The 27570-nt window shown below is 51.5% G+C and overlaps 1 protein-coding gene across 2 annotated transcripts in view; it reads left to right on the plus strand.

Moving 5' to 3' along the window:
- Nucleotides 1-27570, plus strand: part of LOC137355587 (ultra-long-chain fatty acid omega-hydroxylase-like) — a 135028-nt gene that overhangs the window by 52807 nt on the left and 54651 nt on the right. The window contains exons 2-3 of one of the 2 annotated variants that reach the window (XM_068020871.1): nucleotides 23396-23606; nucleotides 25728-25872. In XM_068020871.1, coding sequence (XP_067876972.1) covers nucleotides 23397-23606; nucleotides 25728-25872 — 355 coding nt within the window. In that variant the 5' untranslated portion in view covers nucleotide 23396. The remainder of the gene's footprint in view (nucleotides 1-23395; nucleotides 23607-25727; nucleotides 25873-27570) is intronic. The other variant, XM_068020873.1, reaches the window with a different exon arrangement.

Genomic DNA, 27570 nt, shown 5'->3' on the forward strand with positions numbered 1-27570 from the left:
GACCCATCCCCAAACCCCAGACCCAGCCCCAAACCCTAGACCCATCCCCACACCCCAGACCCATCCACTGGACCCATACCCCTCAAACCCCAGACCCATCCCCAAACCCCAGACCCATACCCCTCAAACCCCAGACCCATCCCCAAACCCCAGACCCATCCCCAAACCCCAGACCCATCAAAGAGTCATAGAGTGATAGAGTTATACAGTACAGAAACAGGCCCTCCGGCCCATCGTGTCTGTACTGGCCATCAAGCACCTAACTATTCTAATCCTATTTTCCAGCACTTGGCCCATAGCCTTGTATGCTATGGTGTTACAAGTGCTCATCTAAATACTTCTTAAATGTTGTGACGGTTCATGCCTCTACCACCCCTTCAGGCAGTGCGTTCCAGGTTCCAACACCCTCTGGGTGAAAAAATTTCTCTTCAAATTCCCTGTAAACCTCCTGCCCCTTACCTTAAATCTATGCCCCTGGTTATTGACTACTCCGCCAAGGGGAAAAATTTCTTCCTATCTACCCTATCTATGCCCCTCATAATTTTGTATACCTCAATCATGTCCCCCTCAGCCTTCTCTGCTCTAAGGAAAACAACCCCAGCCTTTTCAGTCTCTCTTCATAGCTGAAATGCTCCAGCCCAGGCAACATCCTGGTGAATCTCCTCTGCACCCTCTCCAGGGCAATCACATCCTTCCTATAGTGTGGTGCCCAGAACTGTACACAGTACTCCAACTGTGGCCTAACTAGCATTTTATACAGCTCCATCATAACCTCTCTGCTCTTATATTCTATGCCTCGGCTAATAAAGGCAAATATCCCATATGTCTTCCTAACCACCTTATCTACCTGTGCTGCTGCCTTCAGTGATCTATGGACAAGTACACCAAGGTCCCTCTGACCCTCTGTATTTCATAGGGTCCTACCATCCATTGTAAATTAAATTAAACTAACCAATTTCCCATGCGGAACCTTTGCAAAAGTCTGACTGAATTCCATGTAAACTACATCAACTGCTTTATCCTCATCTACACATCTGGACACCGCCTTGAAAAATTCAGTCATGTTAGTTAGACACGATGTCCCCCTGACAAAGCCATGCTGACTATCCCTGATTAATTCCTGCCTCTCCAAGTGGAGATTAATCCTGTCCCTCAGAATTTCTTTCAATAGTTTCCCAACCACGGATGTTAGACTCACCGGCCTATAATTACCTGGTTTATCGCTGCTACCCTTCTTGACTAAAGGTACCACATTCACTGTCCTCCAGTCCTCTGGTACCTCTCCTGTGGCCAGAGAGGATTTGACAATTTGTGTCAGAGCCCCTGCTATCTCCTCCCTTGCCTCACATGACAGCCTGGGATATATCTCATCTGGGCCTGGGGATTTATCCACTTTTAAGCCCGCTAAAACAGCTCATACTTCCTCCCTTTGAATGCTATTACGTTCAAGTATATCACAATCCCCCTCCCTGATCTCGACACCTACATCGTGCTTCTCCATCGTGAACACAGATGAAAAGTAATCATTTAAAACCTCACCTGTGTTCTCCAGCTCCACACACTGATTGCCACATTGGTACCTAACGTGACCTACTCTTACCCTGGTTATCCTCTTGCCCTAATATCCTTATAAAATGTCTTAGGATTTTCCTTTATCTTGTCTGCCAGTGTTTTTTCATGCCCCCTTTTCGCTCTTCGAATTACTTTTTTAAGTACCCCCCTTACACTTTCAATACTCCTCTCGTGCCTCCGCTGTTTTCAGCACTCTGAATCTGCCATAAGCCTCCTTTTTTATCATCCTGATCAAATCCTCTATATCCTTTGGCATCCCAGACTTGCTGGTCCTACCTTCACCTTAACGGTTACATGTTGGCTCTGAACCCTCACTATTTCCTCTTTGAATGACTCCCAGTGGCCTGATGTCAACTTTCCTACAAGGAGCTGTTCCCAGTCCACTTTGGCCAGATCCTGTTTTATCATATCGAAATCGGCCTTCTTCCAATTCAGTACCTTTCTGTATGCTGGATCAAAAAGCTCTCCTGTATGCATTTTAAGAATTCCGCCCCCTTTAAGCTTTTTGCACTAAGACTATCCCAGTTGATATTGGGGAAGTTGAAATCCCCTACTATTATTACCCTATTATTTTTACACCTCTCTGAGATTTGCCTACATATCTGCTCCTCTATCTCTCCCTGACTGTTTGGAGGCCTGTAGTACACTCCCAGCCAAGTGATTGCCCCCTTTTTGTTTTTAAGTTTTACTCATATGGCCTCATTTGAGGAACCTTCTAAGATATCATCCCTCCTTACTGCAGTAATTGACCCCTTGATCAACAGTGCAATGCCACCTCCTCTTTTACCCCCTCCCCTGTCTCACCAATATATTCTATACCCTGGAATATTGAGCTGCCAGTCCTGCCCCTCCCTCAACCATGTCTCTGTGATAGCAATAGTATCATAATCCCATGTGCTAATCATCACCCTCAATTCATCTGCCTTACTAGTAAGACTCCTTGCATTAAAATAGATATAATCCAGCCTTAAATTTTTCACTTGTGCCTTAACAGGTCTTTATTTACTCTGTCTTCCAGACTTACTCAGTTTCTCTTTTATCTGTGCATCACCCCCTACTGTACCTCCACTCTGTATCCCATCCCCCTGCCAAATTAGTTTAAACACCCCCCTTGCTTCCCCCCAATAGCACTAGCAAACCTCCCAGCAAGGATGCTGGTCCCGTTCTGGTTCAGGTGCAACCTGTCCAACTTGTACAGGTCCCACCTTTGCTAGAAACAGACCCAGTGAACAAGGAAACTAAAGCCCTCCCTCCTGTACCATCCCCTCAGCCAGGCATTCATCTGCTCTATCCTCCTATTCGTTTCCTCACTAGCACGTGGCACCGGGAGTAATCCAGAGATTACAACCTTTGAGGTCTTGCATTTTAATCTGCTACCTAGCTCCCTAAATTCTTGTTGCAGGACCTCATCCCTCTTTCTACCTATGTCGTTTGTACCAATGCGTACCACAACCTCTGACTGTTCACCCTCCCCCTTCAGAATGTCCTGCAGCCACTCCGTGACATCCTTGACCCTAGCACAAGGAGGCAACATGCCATGCTGGAGTCACCTTTGCGGCCACAGAAACGCCTATCTGTACCCCTTACGACAGAATCCCCTATCACTATAGCTCTTCCACTCCTTTTCCTCCCTCTGTGCAGCTGAGCCACCTTTGGTGCCACAGACTTGGCTCTTGCTGCATTCCCCTGAGAAGCTATCTCCCCCAACAGGACCCAAAGCGGAATATCTGTTAGAAAGGGAAATGGGCCCAGGGGATACCTGCACTACCTGCCTAGTTCTTCTACTCTGCCTGGTGGTCACCCATTCCCTTTCGACTGCATTTATTGACAATGCGATCGGTAGGTGGCGCTGTTTTGGCACATGCTCAAAAACAGCATGTGCCACTAAAACGTCACAGCTTGCGACTGTCGCAGCTGCCAGGACTAAAGATGGCGCAGCTCAAAGAATCACACAGAGGAAACCTAACAAACACGTGGCCGCATACAATGGCCGGAGTGAAAGAGTGGAGCGGGCCGGGGAGAGCAGCGCTGGGGGCGGGGAGACCAGCGCGGGGAGAGCAGCGGTGACAGTGGCGGGGGAAAGAAGGGGGGAAAGGGGGGGGAAGGGGGGGCAAGAGGGGGGGAAAGAGGGGGCGGAAAGAGGGGAGTGGGGAGGGGGAAGGGGGTAAAGAGGGAGGAGGGGGTAAAGAAGGAGGGGGGAAAGAGGGAGGGAGGGAGGGAGGGATGGGAAGAGGGAGGGGGGTAAAGAAGGAGGGGGGAAAGAGGGAGGGGTTCGAAAAGAGGGAGTGGGAGAGCTGGGGGAAGGGGGAGAGAGCTGGGGGAAGGGGGGAGCTGGGGGAAGGGGGGAGAGCTTGGGGAAGGGGGGGAGAGCTGGGGGAAGTGGGGGGAGAGCTGGGGGAAGTGGGGGGAGAGCTGGGGGAAGGGGGACGAAACCGACGAAACCTCTCCTCCTTCCACTTTCAAAAACACGCGCCGAAGCTTTGATGCATGTGTGAATATCGGAAGATTGCATGAAGCGCATGCGCAGAGGCCAACCTGGCGCGATGCCCGAGGAAGACGACGTTACGCGATGACGTCATCTGCGCATGCGCAAACTGGTCCTGGCAAGCCGGAACGCAGCGCATGCTCAGAGAGCAGGAGATCGTCTGCGCATGTGCGCACCGCGGCGCAGCCTGATGACATCAGCGCTGGCAAGCGTTGTCATGAATCACTTTGTTCCCTTTCTGCCTGAGCAGTCTTTACCTGCGGCGTGACCACCTCCCTGTACATGCTATCCACGATGATCTCAGCCTCGCGGCTGTTGCACATTGTCTCCATCTGTCACTCCAGATCCAAAACGCATCGCCCCCCCAAACCGCCTGACCCATCGCCCCAAATCCCAGACCCTTCCCCCAAACCCCAGACGCATCCCCCAAACCCCAGACCCATCCCCCAAAACCCCAGACCCATCCCCCAAAACCCCAGACCCATCCCCCTAACCCTAGACCCTTCCCCCAAACCCCAGACCCTTCCCCCAAACCCCCAGACCCACCCCCCTAACCCCAGACCCTTCCCCAAGCCCCAGATGCATCCCCCAAACCCCAGAACCTTCCCCTAAACCCCAGAACCTTCCCCCAAACCCCAGACCCTTCCCCCAAACCCCCAGACCCATCCCCCAAACCCCAGACCCTTCACCCCAATCCCCAGACTCATCCCCCCAACCCCAGACCCTTCCCCCCAACCCCCAGACCCATCCCCCCTAAACCCAGACCCTTCCCCCAAACCCCAGACGCATCCCCAAACCCCAGCTCCTTCCCCCAAACCCCCAGACCCATCCCCCTTAACCCCAGACCCTTCCCCCAAACCCCAGACGCATCCCCCAAACCCCCAGACCCATCCCCCTTAACCCCAGACCCTTCCCCCAAACCCCAGACGCATCCCCCAAACCCCAGATCCTTCTCTCAAACCCCCAGACACAACCCCCTTAGCCCCAGACCCTTCCCCCAAACGCCAGACGCATCTCCCAAACCCCAGACCCTTCCCCCCAATCTCCAGACCCATCCCCCTTAACCCCAGACCCTACCCCGAAACCCCAGACGCATCCTCCAAACACCAGACTCTTCCCCCTATACAGACCCTTCCCCCAAATCCATCCCCCAGACCCTCCAAATCCCAGCCTCTTCCCCCAAACCCCAGACCCATCCCCAAACCCCAGGATCAATCCTTTCCCCTAACCCCAGGTTCTGGGTAATATGACGTTGACAGATTGTTGTATAATTTAGTCCCTAATGTACCAGGAAATATCCTTCAACACTGTAATATCAGTGGAATTTGACCCTATTCAGGCAGTAAGTCACTGGACCTACAAGGTGTAAAACCACTTTCTGTGATAAAGCAGCAGGTAATTTTGAGAAGTTTGTGAGGCTGACATGAAAATAGAAATTGCTGGAGATAGAAAGGAGGTCCATCGGCAGCTGTGGTGAAAAGAGAGGCTTTGTCATTTGGTGTGAACTGGGGAACAGTCCTGGAGTTTGGGGGGTTGTCCTTGGAGAACATAATGAAGGGGTGGGGGAAGCAAAGCAGGGAGTCTGTAGAGAAACCAAATAGCTCTTCAAATCGAATGGTAAGAGGTGAAACTATTAGAGATGGTATCAGTCGGGGGATTAAATGACATTGGTTGCAGAGTCTGGGACTAGGGGGCCGTAGTCTAAAAATTAGAGTCAGACCTTTCAGGAGTGAAATTAAGAAATGAAAACGTGATAGAAATTTGAAGTTCTCTTCCACAAATGGCAGTTAATGCTCAACCAATGATTAATTTTAAATCTCAGATTGGTAGTTTTTTGTTAATCAAAGATATGAAGGAATATGGGGCAAAGGCCCAGGGACTAAGATTGCAGATCAGCCATGATCTCATTGAATGGTGGAACAGGTTGGAGGGGCTGAATGGCCTCCTATTATTCCCATGTTCCGAAGCAACAAGAGGCAGAGCAGGTGGCCGAGGGAGGCAGTGATGAACAAACAGCCAACACAGAAATGGCAGGTCATCAACCCTTCAAATGTATCTGGTATTATGCAGACAGTACGGACCTGTGCAGTGTTACCCAGTCTGTACAGACCCGTGCAGTGTTCCCTGGTCTGTAGGGACCCGTGCAGTGTTCCCTGGTCTGTACGAACCCATGCAGCGTTCCCTGGTCTGTACGAACCCGTGCAGTGTTCCCTGGTCTGTCGGGACCCATGCAGAGTTCCCTGGTTTGTACGAACCCGTGCAGCGTTCCCTGGTCTGTCGGGCCCCATGCAACGTTCCCTGGTCTGTAGGGACCCGTGCAGCGTTCCCTGGTCAGTATGGACCCGTGCAGTGTTACCCAGTCTGTACGGACCTGTGCAGTGTTTCCCAGTCTGTACAGACCTGTGCAGTGTTTCCCAGTCTGTATGGACCTATGCAGTGTTACCCAGTCTGTACGGACCTGTGCAGTGTTACCCAGTCTGTACGGACCTGTGCAGTGTTTCCCAGTCTGCACAGACCTGTGCAGTGTTACCCAGTCTGTACGGACCTGTGCAGTGTTTCCCAATATATATGGACCTGTGCAGCGTTTCCCAGTCTGTACGGACCTGTGCAGTGTTTCCCAGTATGTACGGACCTGTGCAGTGTTTCCCAGTCTGTACGGACCTGTGCAGTATTACCCAGTCTGTACGGAACTGCGCAGTGTTTCCCAGTCTGTACAGACCTGTGCAGTGTTTCCCAGTCTGTATGGACCTGTGCAGTGTTTCCCAGTCTGTACGGACCTGTGCAGTGTTACCCAGTCTGTACGGACCTGAGCAGTATTTCCCAGTCTGTATGGACCTGTGCAGTGTTTCCCAATCTGTACGGACTTGTGCTGTGTTTCCCAGTCTGTACAGACCTGTGCAGTGTTTCCCAGTCTGTACAGACCTGTGCAGTGTTTCCCAGTATGTACGGACCTGTGCAGTGTTTCCTAGTCTGTACGGACCTGTGCAGTGTTTCCCAGTCTGTACAGACCTGTGCAGTGTTACCCAGTCTGTACGGACCTGTGCTGTATTTCCCAGTCTGTACAGACCTGTGCAGTGTTTCCCAGTCTGTACAGACCTGTGCTGTGTTTCCCAGTATGTACGGACTTGCGCAGTGTTTCCCAGTCTGTACGGACCTGTGCATTATTTCCCAGTCTGTACGGACCTGTGCAGTGTTACCCAGTCTTTACGGACCTGTGCAGTGTTACCCAGTCTGTACGGACCTGTGCTGTATTTCCCAGTCTGTACAGACCTGTGCAGTGTTTCCAAGTATGTACGGACCTGTGCAGTGTTTCCCAATCTGTACGGACCTGTGCAGTGCTTCCCAGTCTGTACGGACCTGTGCAGTGTTTCCCAGTCTGTACAGACCTGTGCTGTGTTTCCCAGTTTGTACGGACCTGTGCTGTGTTTCCCAGTCTGTACGCACCTGTGCAGTGTTACCCAGTCTTTACGGACCTGTGCAGTGTTACCCAGTCTGTACGGACCTGTGCTGTGTTTACCAGTCTGTACAGACCTGTGCAGTGTTTCCAAGTATGTACGGACCTGTGCAGTGTTACCCAGTCTGTACGGACCTGTCAGTGTTACCCAGTCTGTACGGACCTGTCAGAGTTACCCAGTCTGTACGGACCTGTCAGTGTTACACAGTCTGTACGGACCTGTGCAGTGTTTCCCAGTCTGTACGGACCTGTGCAGTGTTTCCCAGTCTGTACGGACCTGTGCAGTGTTTCCCAGTCTGTACAGACCTGTGCACTGTTTCCCAGTCTGTACAGACCTGTGCAGTGTTTCCCAGTCTGTACAGACCGGTGCAGTCTTTCCCAGTCTGTACAGACCTGTGCAGTGTTACCCAGTCTGTACAGACCTGTGCAGTGTTTCCCAGTCTGTACAGACCTGTGCAGTGTTACCCAGTCTGTACGGACCTGTGCTGTGTTTCCCAGTCTGTACAGACCTGTGCAGTGTTTCCAAGTATGTACGGACATGTGCAGTGTTTCCCAGTCTGTATTGACCTGTGCAGTGTTTCCCAGTCTGTACGGACCTGTGCAGTGTTACCCAGTCTGTACGGACCTGTGCTGTGTTTCCCAGTCTGTACAGACCTGTGCAGTGTTTCCAAGTATGTACGGACCTGTGCAGTGTTTCCCAGTCTGTACGGACCTGTGCAGTGTTTCCCAGTCTGTACAGACCTGTGCAGTGTTACCCAGTCTGTACGGACCTGTGCAGTGTTACCCAGTCTGTACGGACCTATGCAGTGTTACCCAGTCTGTACAGACCTGTGCAGTGTTTCCCAGTCTGTACAGACCTGTGCAGTGTTTCCGAATATGTACGGACCTGCGCAGTGTTTCCCAGTCTGTACAGACCTGTGCTGTGTTTCCCAGTCTGTACAGACCTGTGCAGTGTTTCCAAGTATGTACGGACCTGTGCAGTGTTTCCCAGTCTGTACAGACCTGTGCAGTGTTTCCCAGTCTGTACGGACCTGTGCAGTATTACCCAGTCTGTACAGACCTGTGCAGTGTTACCCAGTCTGTACGGACCTGTGCAGTGTTTCCCAGTCTGTACGGACCTGTGCAGTGTTTCCCAGTATGTACGGACCTGTGCAGTATTACCCAGTCTGGACAGACCTGTGCAGTATTTCCCAGTCTGTACGGACCTGTGCAGTGTTTCCAAGTCTGTACGGACCTGTGCAGTGTTTCCCAGTATGTACCGACCTGTGCAGTTTTTCCCAGTCTGTACGGACCTGTGCTGTGTTTCACCGTCTGTATGGACCTGTGCTGTGTTTCCCAGTCTGTACGGACCTGTGCTGTGTTTCCCAGTCTGTACGGACCTGTGCAGTGTTACCCAGTCTGTACGGACCTGTGCTGTGTTTCCCAGTCTGTACAGACCTGTGCAGTGTTTCCAAGTATGTACGGACATGTGCAGTGTTTCCCAGTCTGTATTGACCTGTGCAGTGTTTCCCAGTCTGTACGGACCTGTGCAGTGTTACCCAGTCTGTACGGACCTGTGCTGTGTTTCCCAGTCTGTACAGACCTGTGCAGTGTTTCCAAGTATGTACGGACCTGTGCAGTGTTTCCCAGTCTGTACGGACCTGTGCAGTGTTTCCCAGTCTGTACGGACCTGTGCAGTGTTACCCAGTCTGTACGGACCTGTGCAGTGTTACCCAGTCTGTACGGACCTATGCAGTGTTACCCAGTCTGTACAGACCTGTGCAGTGTTTCCCAGTCTGTACAGACCTGTGCAGTGTTTCCGAATATGTACGGACCTGCGCAGTGTTTCCCAGTCTGTACAGACCTGTGCTGTGTTTCCCAGTCTGTACAGACCTGTGCAGTGTTTCCAAGTATGTACGGACCTGTGCAGTGTTTCCCAGTCTGTACAGACCTGTGCAGTGTTTCCCAGTCTGTACGGACCTGTGCAGTATTACCCAGTCTGTACAGACCTGTGCAGTGTTACCCAGTCTGTACGGACCTGTGCAGTGTTTCCCAGTCTGTACGGACCTGTGCAGTGTTTCCCAGTATGTACGGACCTGTGCAGTATCACCCAGTCTGGACAGACCTGTGCAGTATTTCCCAGTCTGTACGGACCTGTGCAGTGTTTCCAAGTCTGTACGGACCTGTGCAGTGTTTCCCAGTATGTACCGACCTGTGCAGTTTTTCCCAGTCTGTACAGACCTGTGCAGTGTTACCCAGTCTGTACGGACCTGTGCTGTATTTCCCAGTCTGTACAGACCTGTGCAGTGTTTCCCAGTCTGTACAGACCTGTGCTGTGTTTCCCAGTATGTACGGACTTGCGCAGTGTTTCCCAGTCTGTACGGACCTGTGCATTATTTCCCAGTCTGTACGGACCTGTGCAGTGTTACCCAGTCTTTACGGACCTGTGCAGTGTTACCCAGTCTGTACGGACCTGTGCTGTATTTCCCAGTCTGTACAGACCTGTGCAGTGTTTCCAAGTATGTACGGACCTGTGCAGTGTTTCCCAATCTGTACGGACCTGTGCAGTGCTTCCCAGTCTGTACGGACCTGTGCAGTGTTTCCCAGTCTGTACAGACCTGTGCTGTGTTTCCCAGTTTGTACGGACCTGTGCTGTGTTTCCCAGTCTGTACGCACCTGTGCAGTGTTACCCAGTCTTTACGGACCTGTGCAGTGTTACCCAGTCTGTACGGACCTGTGCTGTGTTTACCAGTCTGTACAGACCTGTGCAGTGTTTCCAAGTATGTACGGACCTGTGCAGTGTTACCCAGTCTGTACGGACCTGTCAGTGTTACCCAGTCTGTACGGACCTGTCAGAGTTACCCAGTCTGTACGGACCTGTCAGTGTTACACAGTCTGTACGGACCTGTGCAGTGTTTCCCAGTCTGTACGGACCTGTGCAGTGTTTCCCAGTCTGTACGGACCTGTGCAGTGTTTCCCAGTCTGTACAGACCTGTGCACTGTTTCCCAGTCTGTACAGACCTGTGCAGTGTTTCCCAGTCTGTACAGACCGGTGCAGTCTTTCCCAGTCTGTACAGACCTGTGCAGTGTTACCCAGTCTGTACAGACCTGTGCAGTGTTTCCCAGTCTGTACAGACCTGTGCAGTGTTACCCAGTCTGTACGGACCTGTGCTGTGTTTCCCAGTCTGTACAGACCTGTGCAGTGTTTCCAAGTATGTACGGACATGTGCAGTGTTTCCCAGTCTGTATTGACCTGTGCAGTGTTTCCCAGTCTGTACGGACCTGTGCAGTGTTACCCAGTCTGTACGGACCTGTGCTGTGTTTCCCAGTCTGTACAGACCTGTGCAGTGTTTCCAAGTATGTACGGACCTGTGCAGTGTTTCCCAGTCTGTACGGACCTGTGCAGTGTTTCCCAGTCTGTACAGACCTGTGCAGTGTTACCCAGTCTGTACGGACCTGTGCAGTGTTACCCAGTCTGTACGGACCTATGCAGTGTTACCCAGTCTGTACAGACCTGTGCAGTGTTTCCCAGTCTGTACAGACCTGTGCAGTGTTTCCGAATATGTACGGACCTGCGCAGTGTTTCCCAGTCTGTACAGACCTGTGCTGTGTTTCCCAGTCTGTACAGACCTGTGCAGTGTTTCCAAGTATGTACGGACCTGTGCAGTGTTTCCCAGTCTGTACAGACCTGTGCAGTGTTTCCCAGTCTGTACGGACCTGTGCAGTATTACCCAGTCTGTACAGACCTGTGCAGTGTTACCCAGTCTGTACGGACCTGTGCAGTGTTTCCCAGTCTGTACGGACCTGTGCAGTGTTTCCCAGTATGTACGGACCTGTGCAGTATTACCCAGTCTGGACAGACCTGTGCAGTATTTCCCAGTCTGTACGGACCTGTGCAGTGTTTCCAAGTCTGTACGGACCTGTGCAGTGTTTCCCAGTATGTACCGACCTGTGCAGTTTTTCCCAGTCTGTACGGACCTGTGCTGTGTTTCACCGTCTGTATGGACCTGTGCTGTGTTTCCCAGTCTGTACGGACCTGTGCTGTGTTTCCCAGTCTGTACGGACCTGTGCAGTGTTACCCAGTCTGTACGGACCTGTGCTGTGTTTCCCAGTCTGTACAGACCTGTGCAGTGTTTCCAAGTATGTACGGACATGTGCAGTGTTTCCCAGTCTGTATTGACCTGTGCAGTGTTTCCCAGTCTGTACGGACCTGTGCAGTGTTACCCAGTCTGTACGGACCTGTGCTGTGTTTCCCAGTCTGTACAGACCTGTGCAGTGTTTCCAAGTATGTACGGACCTGTGCAGTGTTTCCCAGTCTGTACGGACCTGTGCAGTGTTTCCCAGTCTGTACGGACCTGTGCAGTGTTACCCAGTCTGTACGGACCTGTGCAGTGTTACCCAGTCTGTACGGACCTATGCAGTGTTACCCAGTCTGTACAGACCTGTGCAGTGTTTCCCAGTCTGTACAGACCTGTGCAGTGTTTCCGAATATGTACGGACCTGCGCAGTGTTTCCCAGTCTGTACAGACCTGTGCTGTGTTTCCCAGTCTGTACAGACCTGTGCAGTGTTTCCAAGTATGTACGGACCTGTGCAGTGTTTCCCAGTCTGTACAGACCTGTGCAGTGTTTCCCAGTCTGTACGGACCTGTGCAGTATTACCCAGTCTGTACAGACCTGTGCAGTGTTACCCAGTCTGTACGGACCTGTGCAGTGTTTCCCAGTCTGTACGGACCTGTGCAGTGTTTCCCAGTATGTACGGACCTGTGCAGTATCACCCAGTCTGGACAGACCTGTGCAGTATTTCCCAGTCTGTACGGACCTGTGCAGTGTTTCCAAGTCTGTACGGACCTGTGCAGTGTTTCCCAGTATGTACCGACCTGTGCAGTTTTTCCCAGTCTGTACGGACCTGTGCTGTGTTTCACCGTCTGTATGGACCTGTGCTGTGTTTCCCAGTCTGTACGGACCTGTGCTGTGTTTCCCAGTCTGTACGGACCTGTGCAGTGTTACCCAGTCTGTACGGACCTGTGCAGTGTTTCCCAGTATGTACGGACCTGTGCAGTGTTACCCAGTCAGTACGGACCTGTGCTGTGTTTCCCAGTCTGTGCGGACCTGTGCAGTGTTACCCTGTCTGTACGGACCTGTGCAGTGTTTCCCAGTCTGTACGGACCTGTGCAGTGTTACCCAGTCTGTACGGACCTGTGCAGTGTTACCCAGTCTGTACAGACCTGTGCAGTGTTTCCCAGTCTGTACAGACCTGTGCAGTGTTTCCCAATATGTACGGACCTGCGCAGTGTTTCCCAGTCTGTACGGACCTGTGCAGTGTTTCCCAATATGTACGGACCTGCGCAGTGTTTCCCAGTCTGTACAGACCTGTGCTGTGTTTCCCAGTCTGTACAGACCTGTGCAGTGTTTCCAAGTATGTACGGACCTGTGCAGTGTTTCCCAATCTGTACGGACCTGTGCTGTGTTTCCCAGTCTGTACAGACCTGTGCAGTGTTTCCAAGTATGTACGGACCTGTGCAGTGTTACCCAGTCTGTACGGACCTGTCAGTGTTACCCAGTCTGTACGGACCTGTCAGTGTTACACAGTCTGTACGGACCTGTGCAGTGTTTCCCAGTCTGTACGGACCTGTGCAGTGTTTCCCAGTCTGTACAGACCGGTGCAGTGTTTCCCAGTCTGTACAGACCTGTGCAGTGTTTCCCAGTCTGTACGGACCTGTGCAGTGTTTCCCAGTCTGTACAGACCGGTGCAGTCTTTCCCAGTCTGTACAGACCTGTGCAGTGTTACCCAGTCTGTACAGACCTGTGCAGTGTTTCCCAGTCTGTACAGACCTGTGCAGTGTTACCCAGTCTGTACGGACCTGTGCTGTGTTTCCCAGTCTGTACAGACCTGTGCAGTGTTTCCAAGTATGTACGGACCTGTGCAGTGTTTCCCAGTCTGTATTGACCTGTGCAGTGTTTCCCAGTCTGTACGGACCTGTGCAGTGTTACCCAGTCTGTACGGACCTGTGCTGTGTTTCCCAGTCTGTACAGACCTGTGCAGTGTTTCCAAGTATGTACGGACCTGTGCAGTGTTTCCCAGTCTGTACGGACCTGTGCAGTGTTTCCCAGTCTGTACGGACCTGTGCAGTGTTAACCAGTCTGTACGGACCTGTGCAGTGTTACCCAGTCTGTACGGACCTATGCAGTGTTACCCAGTCTGTACAGACCTGTGCAGTGTTTCCCAATATGTACGGACCTGCGCAGTGTTTCCCAGTCTGTACGGACCTGTGCAGTGTTTCCCAGTCTGTACGGACCTGTGCAGTGTTAACCAGTCTGTACGGACCTGTGCAGTGTTACCCAGTCTGTACGGACCTATGCAGTGTTACCCAGTCTGTACAGACCTGTGCAGTGTTTCCCAATATGTACGGACCTGCGCAGTGTTTCCCAGTCTGTACAGACCTGTGCTGTGTTTCCCAGTCTGTACAGACCTGTGCAGTGTTTCCAAGTATGTACGGACCTGTGCAGTGTTTCCCAATCTGTACGGACCTGTGCTGTGTTTCCCAGTCTGTACGGACCTGTGCACTGTTTCCAAGTATGTACGGACCTGTGCAGTGTTTCCCAATCTGTACGGACCTGTGCTGTGTTTCCCAGTCTGTACGGACCTGTGCAGTGTTTCCCAGTCTGTACAGACCTGTGCAGTGTTTCCCAGTCTGTACGGACCTGTGCAGTATTACCCAGTCTGTACAGACCTGTGCAGTGTTACCCAGTCTGTACGGACCTGTGCAGTGTTTCCCAGTCTGTACGGACCTGTGCAGTGTTTCCCAGTATGTACGGACCTGTGCAGTATTACCCAGTCTGGACAGACCTGTGCAGTATTTCCCAGTCTGTACGGACCTGTGCAGTGTTTCCAAGTCTGTCCGGACCTGTGCAGTGTTTCCCAGTATGTACCGACCTGTGCAGTTTTTCCCAGTCTGTACGGACCTGTGCTGTGTTTCCCCATCTGTATGGACCTGTGCTGTGTTTCCCAGTCTGTACGGACCTGTGCTGTGTTTCCCAGTCTGTACGGACCTGTGCAGTGTTACCCAGTCTGTACGGACCTGTGCAGTGTTTCCCAGTATGTATGGACCTGTGCAGTGTTACCCAGTCAGTACGGACCTGTGCTGTGTTTCCCAGTCTGTGCAGACCTGTGCAGTGTTACCCTGTCTGTACGGACCTGCGCAGTGTTTCCCACTCTGTCCGGCCCTGTGCTGTGTTTCCCAGTCTGTACGGACCTGTGCAGTGTTTCCCAGTCTGTACAGACCTGTGCAGTGTTTCCCAGTCTGTACGGACCTGTGCAGTGTTACCCAGTCTGTACGGACCTGTGCAGTGTTTCCAAGTATGTACGGACCTGTGCAGTGTTTCCCAGTCTGTACGGACCTGTGCAGTGTTACCCAGTCTGTACGGACCTGTGCAGTGTTACCCAGTTTGTACGGACCTATGCAGTGTTTCCCAGTCTGTACAGACCTGTGCAGTGTTTCCCAGTCTGTACAGACCTGTGCTGTGTTTCCCAGTATGTACAGACCTGCGCAGTGTTTCCCAGTCTGTGCGGACCTGTGCTGTGTTTCCCAGTCTGTACAGACCTGTGCAGTGTTTCCAAGTATGTACGGACCTGTGCAGTGTTTCCCAATCTGTACGGACCTGTGCTGTGTTTCCCAGTCTGTACGGACCAGTGCAGAGTTTCCCAGTCTGGACGGACCTGTGCACTGTTACCCAGTCTGTACGGACCTGTGCATTGTTTCCCAGTATGTACGGACCTGCGCAGTGTTTCCCAGTCTGTACAGACCTGTGCAGTGTTTCCCAGTCTGTACGGAGCTGTGCAGTGTTTCCCAGTCTGTATGGACCTGTGCAGTGTTTCCCAGTATGTACGGACCAGTGCAGTGTTTCCCAGTCTGTTCAGACCTCTGCAGTGTTTCCCAGTATGTATGGACCTGTGCAGTGTTTCCCAGTCTGTACAGACCTGTGCAGTGTTTCCCAGTCTGTACGGACCTGTGCAGTGTTTCCCAGTCTGTACGGACCTGTGCAGTATTACCCAGTCTGTACGGACCTGCGCAGTGTTTCCCAGTCTGTACGGACCTGTGCAGTATTTCCCAGGCTGTACGGACCTGTGCAGTGTATCCCAATCTGTACGGAGTTGTGCTGTGTTTCCCAGTCTGTACGGACCTGTGCTGTGTTTCCCAGTCTGTACAGAACTGTGCAGTGTTTCCAAGTATATACGGACCTGTGCAGTGTTTCCCAATCTGTCCGGACCTGTGCTGTGTTTCTCAGTCTGTATTGACCTGTGCAGTGTTTCCCAGTCTGTACGGACCTGTGCAGTATTACCCAGTCTGTACAGACCTGTGCAGTGTTACCCAGTCTGTACGGACCTGTGCAGTATTACCCAGTCTGTACAGACCTGTGGAGTGTTTCCCAGTCTGTACGGACCTGTGCAGTGTTACCCAGTCTGTACAGACCTGTGCAGTGTTACCCAGTCTGTACGGACCTGTGCAGTGTTTCCCAGTCTGTACGGACCTGTGCAGTATTTCCCAATCTGTACGGAGTTGTGCTGTGTTTCCCAGTCTGTACGGACCTGTGCAGTATTTCCCAGTCTGTACGGACCTGTGCAGTGTTTCCAAGCCTGTCCGGACCTGTGCAGTGTTTCCCAGTATGTACGGACCTGTGCAGTTTTTCCCAGTCTGTACGGACCTGTGCTGTGTTTCCCCGTCTGTACGGACCTGTGCTGTGTTTCCCAGTCTGTCCGGACCTGTGCTGTGTTTCCCAGTCTGTACGGACCTGTGCAGTGTTACCCAGTCTGTACGGACCTGTGCAGTGTTTCCCAGTATGTACGGACCTGTGCAGTGTTACCCATTCAGTACGGACCTGTGCTGTGTTTCCCAGTCTGTGCGGACCTGTGCAGTGTTACCCTGTCTGTATGGACCTGCGCAGTGTTTCCCAGTCTGTCCGGACCTGTGCTGTGTTTCCCAGTCTGTACGGACCTGTGCAGTGTTTCCCAGTCTGTACGGACCTGTGCAGTGTTTCCCAGTCTGTACGGACCTGTGCAGTGTTACCCAGTCTGTACGGACCTGTGCAGTGTTTCCAAGTATGTACGGACCTGTGCAGTGTTTCCCAGTCTGTACGGACCTGTGCAGTGTTACCCAGTCTGTACGGACCTGTGCAGTGTTACCCAGTTTGTACGGACCTATGCAGTGTTTCCCAGTCTGTACAGACCTGTGCAGTGTTTCCCAGTCTGTACAGACCTGTGCTGTGTTTCCCAGTATGTACAGACCTGCGCAGTGTTTCCCAGTCTGTACGGACCTGTGCTGTGTTTCCCAGTCTGTACAGACCTGTGCAGTGTTTCCAAGTATGTACGGACCTGTGCAGTGTTTCCCAATCTGTACAGACCTGTGCTGTGTTTCCCAGTCTGTACGGACCTGTGCAGTGTTTCCCAGTCTGGACGGACCTGTGCACTGTTACCCAGTCTGTACGGACCTGTGCATTGTTTCCCAGTATGTACGGACCTGCGCAGTGTTTCCCAGTCTGTACAGACCTGTGCAGTGTTTCCCAGTCTGTACGGAGCTGTGCAGTGTTTCCCAGTCTGTATGGACCTGTGCAGTGTTTCCCAGTATGTACGGACCTGTGCAGTGTTTCCCAGTCTGTTCAGACCTGTGCAGTGTTTCCCCGTATGTATGGACCTGTGCAGTGTTTCCCAGTCTGTACAGACCTGTGCAGTGTTTCCCAGTCTGTACGGACCTGTGCAGTGTTTCCCAGTCTGTACGGACCTGTGCAGTATTACCCAGTCTGTACGGACCTGCGCAGTGTTTCCCAGTCTGTACAGACCTGTGCAGTGTTTCCCAGTCTGTGCGGACCTGTGCAGTGTTTCCCAGTCTGTACGGACCTGTGCAGTGTTACCCAGTCTGTACGGACCTGTGCAGTGTTTCCCAGTCTGTACAGACCTGTGCAGTGTTTCCCAGTCTGTGCGGACCTGTGCAGTGTTTCCCAGTCTGTACGGACCTGTGCAGTGTTACCCAGTCTGTATGGACCTGTGCAGTATTTCCCAGTCTTTATGGACCTGTGCAGTGTTACCCAGTCTGTACGGACCTGTGCAGTGTTACCCAGTCTGTACAGAACTGTGCAGTGTTTCCAAGTATGTACGGACCTGTGCAGTGTATCCCAATCTGTACGGAGTTGTGCTGTGTTTCCCAGTCTGTACGGACCTGTGCAGTGTTTCCCAGTCTGTACAGACCTGTGCAGTGTTTCCCAGTCTGTACGGACCTGTGCAGTATTACCCAGTCTGTCCGGACCTGTGCAGTGTTACCCAGTCTGTCCGGAGCTGTGCTGTGTTTCCCAGTCTGTACGGACCTGTGCAGTGTTTCCCAGTATGTACGGACCTGTGCAGTATTACCCAGTCTGTACGGACCTGTGCAGTGTTACCCAGTCTGTACGGACATGTGCAGTGTTTCCCATTATGTACGGAACTGTGCAGTGTTTCCAAGTCTGTACGGACCTGTGCAGTGTTTCCCAATCTGTACAGACCTGTGCAGTGTTACCCTGTCTTTACGGACCTGTGCAGTGTTACCCAGTCTGTACAGACCTGTGCAGTGTTACCCCGTCTGTACGGACCTGTGCTGTGTTTCCCAGTCTGTACAGACCTGTGCAGTGTTTCCAAGTATGTACGGACCTGTGCAGTGTTTCCCAGTCTGTACGGACCTGTGCAGTGTTTCCCAGTCTGTACGGACCTGTGCAGTGTTACCCAGTCTGTATGGACCTATGCAGTGTTTCCCAGTCTGTACAGACCTGTGCAGTGTTTCCCAGTCTGTACAGACATGTGCTGTGTGTCCCAGTCTGTACGGACCTGCACAGTGTTTCCCAGTCTGTACGGACCTGTGCTGTGTTTCCCAGTCTGTACAGACCTGTGCAGTGTTTCCAAGTATGTACGGACCTGTGCAGTGTTTCCCAATCTGTACGGACCTGTGCTGTGTTTCCCTGTCTGTACGGACCTGTGCAGTGTTTCCCAGTCTGTACGGACCTGTGCACTGTTACCCAGTCTGTACGGACCTGTGCATTGTTTCCCAGTATGTACGGACCTGCGCAATGTTTCCCAGTCTGTACAGACCTGTGCAGTGTTTCCCTGTCTGTACGGAGCTGTGCATTGTTTCCCAGTCTGTATGGACCTGTGCAGTGTTTCCCAGTATGTACGGACCTGTGCAGTGTTTCCCAGTCTGTTCAGACCTCTGCAGTGTCTCCCAGTATGTACGGACCTTTGCAGTGTTTCCCAGTCTGTACAGACCTGTGCAGTGTTTCCCAGTCTGTACTGACCTGTGCAGTGTTTCCCAGTCTGTACGGACCTGTGCAGTATTACCCAGTCTGTGCGGACCTGTGCAGTGTTTCCCAGTCTGTACAGACCTGTGCAGTGTTTCCCAGTCTGTGCGGACCTGTGCAGTGTTTCCCAGTCTGTATGGACCTGTGCAGTGTTACCCAGTCTGTATGGACCTGTGCAGTGTTACCCAGTCTGTACGGACCTGTGCTGTGTTACCCAGTCTGTACAGACCTGTGCCGTGTTACCCAGTCTGCACAGACCTATACAGTGTTGCCCAGTCTGTACAGACCTGTGCAGTGTTACCCAGTCTGTACAGACCTATGCAGTGTTACCCAGTCTGTACAGACCTGTGCAGTGTTACCCAGTCTGTACAGACCTGTGCAGTGTTTCCCTGTCTGTGCGGACCTGTGCAGTGTTTCCCAGTCTGTACGGACTTGTGCAGTGTTACCCAGTCTGTACGGACCTGTGCAGTGTTTCCCAGTCTGTACGGACCTGTGCAGTATTACCCAGTCTGTACGGACCTGCGCAGTGTTTCCCAGTCTGTACAGACCTGTGCAGTGTTTCCCAGTCTGTGCGGACCTGTGCAGTGTTTCCCAGTCTGTACGGACCTGTGCAGTGTTACCCAGTCTGTACGGACCTGTGCAGTGTTTCCCAGTCTGTACAGACCTGTGCAGTGTTTCCCAGTCTGTGCGGACCTGTGCAGTGTTTCCCAGTCTGTACGGACCTGTGCAGTGTTACCCAGTCTGTATGGACCTGTGCAGTATTTCCCAGTCTTTATGGACCTGTGCAGTGTTACCCAGTCTGTACGGACCTGTGCAGTGTTACCCAGTCTGTACAGAACTGTGCAGTGTTTCCAAGTATGTACGGACCTGTGCAGTGTATCCCAATCTGTACGGAGTTGTGCTGTGTTTCCCAGTCTGTACGGACCTGTGCAGTGTTTCCCAGTCTGTACAGACCTGTGCAGTGTTTCCCAGTCTGTACGGACCTGTGCAGTATTACCCAGTCTGTCTGGACCTGTGCAGTGTTACCCAGTCTGTCCGGAGCTGTGCTGTGTTTCCCAGTCTGTACGGACCTGTGCAGTGTTTCCCAGTATGTACGGACCTGTGCAGTATTACCCAGTCTGTACGGACCTGTGCAGTGTTACCCAGTCTGTACGGACATGTGCAGTGTTTCCCATTATGTACGGAACTGTGCAGTGTTTCCAAGTCTGTACGGACCTGTGCAGTGTTTCCCAATCTGTACAGACCTGTGCAGTGTTACCCTGTCTGTACGGACCTGTGCAGTGTTACCCAGTCTGTACAGACCTGTGCAGTGTTACCCCGTCTGTACGGACCTGTGCTGTGTTTCCCAGTCTGTACAGACCTGTGCAGTGTTTCCAAGTATGTACGGACCTGTGCAGTGTTTCCCAGTCTGTACGGACCTGTGCAGTGTTTCCCAGTCTGTACGGACCTGTGCAGTGTTACCCAGTCTGTATGGACCTATGCAGTGTTTCCCAGTCTGTACAGACCTGTGCAGTGTTTCCCAGTCTGTACAGACATGTGCTGTGTGTCCCAGTCTGTACGGACCTGCACAGTGTTTCCCAGTCTGTACGGACCTGTGCTGTGTTTCCCAGTCTGTACAGACCTGTGCAGTGTTTCCAAGTATGTACGGACCTGTGCAGTGTTTCCCAATCTGTACGGACCTGTGCTGTGTTTCCCTGTCTGTACGGACCTGTGCAGTGTTTCCCAGTCTGTACGGACCTGTGCACTGTTACCCAGTCTGTACGGACCTGTGCATTGTTTCCCAGTATGTACGGACCTGCGCAATGTTTCCCAGTCTGTACAGACCTGTGCAGTGTTTCCCTGTCTGTACGGAGCTGTGCATTGTTTCCCAGTCTGTATGGACCTGTGCAGTGTTTCCCAGTATGTACGGACCTGTGCAGTGTTTCCCAGTCTGTTCAGACCTCTGCAGTGTCTCCCAGTATGTACGGACCTTTGCAGTGTTTCCCAGTCTGTACAGACCTGTGCAGTGTTTCCCAGTCTGTACTGACCTGTGCAGTGTTTCCCAGTCTGTACGGACCTGTGCAGTATTACCCAGTCTGTGCGGACCTGTGCAGTGTTTCCCAGTCTGTACAGACCTGTGCAGTGTTTCCCAGTCTGTGCGGACCTGTGCAGTGTTTCCCAGTCTGTATGGACCTGTGCAGTGTTACCCAGTCTGTATGGACCTGTGCCGTGTTACCCAGTCTGTACGGACCTGTGCTGTGTTACCCAGTCTGTACAGACCTGTGCCGTGTTACCCAGTCTGCACAGACCTATACAGTGTTGCCCAGTCTGTACAGACCTGTGCAGTGTTACCCAGTCTGTACAGACCTATGCAGTGTTACCCAGTCTGTACAGACCTGTGCAGTGTTACCCAGTCTGTACAGACCTGTGCAGTGTTTCCCTGTCTGTGCGGACCTGTGCAGTGTTTCCCAGTCTGTACGGACTTGTGCAGTGTTACCCAGTCTGTACGGACCTGTGCTGTGTTACCCAGTCTGTACAGAACTGTGCAGTGTTTCCAAGTATGTACGGACCTGTGCAGTGTTTCCCAATCTGTATGGAGTTGTGCTGTGTTTCCCAGTCTGCACGGACCTGTGCAGTGTTTCAAAGTCTGTAGAGACCTGTGCAGTGTTACCCAGTCTGTACGGACCTGTGCAGTGTTTCCCAATCTGTACAGACCTGTGCAGTGTTTCCCAGTCTGTACGGACCTGTGCAGTGTTTCCCAATCTGTACAGACCTGTGCAGTGTTTCCCAGTCTGTACAGACCTGTGCCGTGTTACCCAGTCTGTGGAGACCTATACAGTGTTACCCAGTCTGTACAGACCTATGCAGTGTTACCCATTCTGTACAGACCTGTGCCGTGTTACCCAGTCTGCACAGACCTATACAGTGTTTCCCAGTCTGTACAGACCTGTGCAGTGTTACCCAGTCTGTACAGACCTATGCAGTGTTACCCAGTCTGTACAGACCTGTGCAGTGTTACCCAGTCTGCACAGACCTGTGCACAGTATTACGTGGTATTTACAACACACAAGCAGCCCAACTGTTCTCTGCTGTTGTTTATGCTCCACACAAGCCTCCTCCCACCTTACGCCATCTCACTCTCTCAGCGTACCCTTCTATTTTTTCTCCCTCATGTTCTCATCTCGCTTCCTGTTAAATAATCAATGCGATTTGCCAGATCTACTCCCGATTGTAGCAAGTTCCACTTTCTCAGCTCTCTCTAGAAAAGAAGTTTTTTTTGTATACCCTATTAGATTTATTAATGACTGTCTTGTATTTATGACAGGGTGGATGTGGAAAGGATGTTTCCGCTTGTGGGAAAATCTAGAACCAGGGGTCACTGCTTAAAAATAAGGGGTCACCCATTTAAGACAGAGATGAGGAGAAATTTTTTCACTGAGGTTCGCGAGTCTTTGGAATTCCCTTCTGCAAAAGGCAGTGGAAGCAGAGACTTTGAATATTTTTAAAGCAGAGGTAGATCTATTCTTGATCAGTAAGGGGGGGTGAAAGGCTTTCGGGGGTGGCCAGGAATGTGGCGTTGAGGTTCCAATCAGATCAGCCATGATCTTATTGAATGGTGGAAGAGGCTCGAGGGGCCGAATGGCCTACTCCTGTTCCTAATTCATATGCACGTCTGTTTGTATCATTCATTCTCTGCAGATGCTGTCTCACCTGCTGAGTATTTGGGCGGCACAGTGGCGCAGTGGTTAGCACCACAGCCTCACAGCTCCAGCAACCTGTGTTCGATTCTGTGTACTGCCTGTGCGGAGTTTGCAAGTTCTCCCTGTGACCGCGTGGGTTTTCGCCAGGCGCTTCCGGTTTCCTCCCACAGCCAAAGACTTGCAGGTGAAAGTAAATTGGCCATTGTAAATTGTCCCTAGTATACGTAGGTGGTTGAGAATATGGGATTACTGTAGGGTTAGTATAAATGGGTGGTTGATGGTCGGCACAGACTCGGTGGGCCGAAGGGCCTGTTTCAGTGCTGTATCTCTAAATAAATATGTCCAGCATTTTCTGTTTTTATTTCAAATCCCTCCATTGGCTCGCTCCCTCCCTATCTCTGTCACCTCTTCCAGCCCCGCAACTCTCCAAGATACCCGTGTTTCGCCAATTCTGGCCTCCCCGATTTTAATCTCTCCACTGTTGTTGCCCGTGCCATCAGCTGCTGAGGCCCGAAGCTGTGGAATTCCCCCTATAAATCTCTCCATCCCTCCGTTTCTCTTTTTTCCTTTAAGTTGTTGAGTGTGCGAGTGTTTTTTTCATTATTGTGGCTGCTTTACTTGCCTGATGACAAAAGGTTTGATCAGTACATTTACTGTATTGTGTGTAAGGACTTTTCCACTAAAATTAGTGCACATGGTTAAAACTAGGCTAATCACCACCCTATGCCTTCCCTCCCATCCCCCCACCCCACTAACACCACATGGATTCAATCCTCAGGGTAGTCTCCCTCCCTTGATGTACCATGTTCACTCTATACAGTTCAGTCATGTATATCAAGCTGATTTACCCAGATCACTGAGCATGGCTACTTTCCACTGACTGGTGTTTGATGTGTCTTTCTCTGACAGGATGTTGCAGATGCTGGATCAGGTTCTCCTGGGCCGTGGTTCGATCCGGGCCTACCTGTGGTCTTTCGTTATCGCCCTGGCCCTGATCACCTTCGCCAAGATCGTCCTGCACGTCCTCAAACTGCTGAGGCACTTCTGTGAGAACTGCAGAAAGCTGAGGTGCTTCGACAGCCCCCCGAGGCGTAGCTGGCTGATGGGGCACCTCGGAATGGTAGGGCCCTGAGAGCTGTGTGGTCCCCGTGGAATCCCAAGCATGTCACGGAGCCGGGAGAGCAGTGATCATAATTAATAATGAACCTTACTCCCACCGGCAGGATAGCAGCGGATGGAGTATCTCAGGATCCACACCTCTTTCCGAGGCACTTAGCCGACTAATGCTGTCTGAGTCAGCGCTGTGACATCACAGTTGTGTCTCCGACATCAGGAGTGAGCGGCTTTTAAGCTCGGATTTTGGGATCCTGGGTTTGCTCCAAGAAATCGGGAAGGGGTGGGGGCGTTACTGCTAGCAGTTGGAATTTGAGGCAATTCCAAGGCTCAGAGGAAGCAGGAATAACTTTTTCCGGAAAACAATCTGAGGGAGATCAGGCACTGAGCCCCTCTGTATCGAACGGTGGGACACTACATCCTCAATCTAATTCAGTTCCAGACTCATGTCTAAGTTACTAAATTACGTTGGCTCTGCCTTTCATCACTTTTAACATGTTTTATTTTATTCAGATGACGAAGGAAACAGGTACGTGACATTCCAGTTGTTTATGAATTTAATAGCAATGTGGATGTGAGTAAATACGAGCTTTTGATGGGCCACCGGAGACGGGGTCGGAGGCTGGAGTGGGGGGGGCGGGGATTGGTGCCCATAGATTCGGAACGGGTGGGGCCCATAGATTCGGAACGAGTGGTGGGAGCGAAGAGGGCCCGTTGCTTGCCCATCGCCAAGAGATTTTGCTGGGAACGGGATAGGCTGACGATGGCCTTCGCGCCCAGAGGGCAATTGAGGCCCTAATGTGGCCGATCAAACGGCCAATTAAGGGCCTCTTATCCCTCCTTTTGGGACTTCACCAGCGGCAAGGGGATGCCTCCAACACATGGGGAGGACGCCTTGTAAAATAAGGCGCACTCCCTGTGGGCTTGGGGGGTTTCCCTCCCACGGAGGACCCCTGCTGGCAAAACCTGCAACTCCATGGTTCCCCATCGCATACAAGGCAAGGGCCAAGTGCTGGCAAATGGGGTTAGAATAGATAGGTGCTTGATGACAGGCATAGACATAATGGGCCGAAGGGCCTGTTTCTATGCTGCACAACTCTATAACTCTATGACACTATGACACAGGTGGGTTCATGGTGCTTAAAGGTCAGGGTGCACACAGGGTCAGGGTGCACACGGGGTCAGGGGTCAGGACCATCCGACCCTTTGAAGAGTTTGTGGCCTATTCTAGTAACTGGGTCCCAACTCTTGCCGATCTACCGGTTCCTGAGCCCCACAGTGATGGTGCCCTGTATAAATCAGATCTCCTCCTAATCAGACTGTGTTTCTGCACACAGCAAGCAATGTAACCCATGGTTCCTGAGTGACAACTCACACAACTTCAACAGTAGAAATGTGTTATCCCCCAACTGTTTCAAACTCCACCCCGTTCTCTTCATTGAAAAATCTTCAGTAGTTTTTGAATCGTTTTATTTTATGTAGACGGTGGGGTAAATATTGTAAATAAAACCAGAGATAGTTCTGTCATGCTGTTTGAAGAATTGCTTTCAAAGAAATGGTCATATGTTTGATTGTTTGATTGTATGAGTTTAATTTTCACAGGTTCACAGGTTTTATTCCAATGTCATTCCTCATAATCAGACCCCTGACCCCATCGGCTCCTACCCCGCAGGGCATTGCTGGAGATTGGCTTGGTTAGTCTGGCTTGGCTCATCAGTGGGACTGGCCACTGCCAGCTGGGGTTCTGCCACCTTGCTCCTGATGCCCCAACATCAAGCCTGGTCCTGCCCAGGGTAGGAAGCTGCCTGCTGCTCGTAAACTACGTGATTGTCGGTGGCTTCAGTCCAATATTAATCCTTTCCTTGTTCCAAACTGCACCCAACTGCCTGTATTGGGTGTGGGGTGGAGTGGGGGGGGGGGGGGATCTCAGAGACTCCTGTAAATCCTTCACAACTCCTGGTACCTGAGGTAGCTGCTGATCACAGTCTGGGTCACTGCTGCCCTCCATTACTGTTTTGTTTGTTGGCTATTTAGTTGTTTGCTTTGCCTTCTGCTCCATTCAGCATCGTTCTCGCTTGCTGTGCCTTTGTCTAATGTGACTTCTGTTTCTTCACTGTATTGGGAGTAGATCAAGCCAGATGAGGAAGGAATGCTAAAGATCGCACAGCTGGTTTCACATTTCTCACTCACCGCGAAGCTGTGGCTTGGACCCATTTTACCCGTAATCTCGCTGTTTCACCCTGATTACATTAAACCTGTCTTATTGGCATCAGGTATTAAGTCAAATTTGGGCAGTTTAATCATTAGTGAACCCTGTAGCTGGCATATGTAGTGAATTTAGACAATCGTCTTCCTATAGGGTTTCTGAATTCTTTATTGAAAACACAGATGAGCACAGGGTAATTCAGTGTGCCCAAAGAATACTCTCGGACTGGGTTTCAATCCAGTTCCAGCCAGTATGAGGGTGGGGAGATGAACGAGATCCGGGGTTGCAGACAGACCAAAACAGAGGAACTGAGACCGATGAGAGGGATTGAAAGGGCTGCTGAAAGAAGCGCTTTTCTTAACTTGAAATTGAGCTGTATAATTGAATCATTGAAAGTGTCAGCAGAGAAGGAGGCCATTCAGCCCATCGTATCTGTGCTGTTCTGATCCATACCAAAGGAATGTTTCACTGCTTCTGACCTAAGAGTCATGGGGGACTGGGATTTTCAATGTGATATCTGGTGTTGGGGACGGGGTGCAGTAAACCTGGCAGGTCAGCTCCTCACCGTGGAAACGGCCTGCTTTTCCTCTCGATTGATTTCTAGAACAGGACGATGTGTTACGTTTAGCTGGCAAGTCGATTGTCTAAACCCCTTTGCCCTTTTCCAACTTGTCAAATATTTCAGACATTTAAGAGCTGCATCCCATGTTTCTCTGGAATATGTTTATTGATTTTCCTGTTCTTGGATCTTTACGGTGGGTTATCATGGTCGATGGTGTCACCTCGATCTGCTGAATATTAGCAAGCAGCAAATCCAGCCCCATGGGGACGTTTCCAAGCTCTCAGGCCCTGGGCGTTTGGCCCTCATCCAGGGTTCATCTTAATGTCTCACAGCCTCACTAATTGGCCAATTCTACACTCAAAATGGCCACCCTCACACAAAATGGTTTCCATTGGAAGGACCAGGAGCAGGGAGGAGAGGAATTCTCTTCACCCAGTTTGTCCTTACTTTCAGAACTCTTTTACTTTAACGTCCTTGTGGCAGAACTTCAATTTTGATGATAAAATGTGAATCAGGTCACATTCCAGGGGGTAACTTGCCAATTGGAAAATGGCCGCCTGTATTATCAGAAGAGGTGTGTGTGACCGGGGTTCATCTCAGTGTCTCTGTAGATTGATCTGGTCCAAGGTGAAGGAGCTGGGTCTGTATAATCTTTTAACTGGTGCAGTTGCAACTGTGGTTGGAAAGTTTTGGGGAATTTGGTGATCTTGCAATGCAGAAGAGTAGGTGACCTTTGCCCCTGTCACTTGCTGGCCCACTGAATGAGGTCCTTTTTAAATATATTCGGTAAGACATTGAGGATTGAGTCGTGCACAAACTGTGGGACCCACATGTGGCAGTGCAGGACATTCAGATATCTGGCACTCAGTCATCACTGCTTCATACGGCCCGCTTCCGGCTCTGCCCCATGTTATGTGGGCCAGTGGGGGTGGGTGTGAGAAACGGGCAGCCGCCCCAGGCCAATCAAGGCCCGTAAGGGGCCACTTAACGGCGACTTAAGGGCCTTCGCCCACCTCCATGGATATTTTACCCATGGCAAGTGGGCATCCGGGAAACGTGACAGGTTGCCCAGTGAAACGTGGCAGCTTCTCAGCACATTGGGGCGGAGCCTGACAATCGGGCACAAGGCCTGATTGAGGGCCGGCCCCGCTTCCCCAACCACCCCCAGGACCCAAGGAGCGCCCTTCAGCCCAAACAACCATC

This window comes from Heterodontus francisci, chromosome 43 (assembly GCF_036365525.1).
Source record: "Heterodontus francisci isolate sHetFra1 chromosome 43, sHetFra1.hap1, whole genome shotgun sequence".
Taxonomy (NCBI): domain Eukaryota; kingdom Metazoa; phylum Chordata; class Chondrichthyes; order Heterodontiformes; family Heterodontidae; genus Heterodontus; species Heterodontus francisci.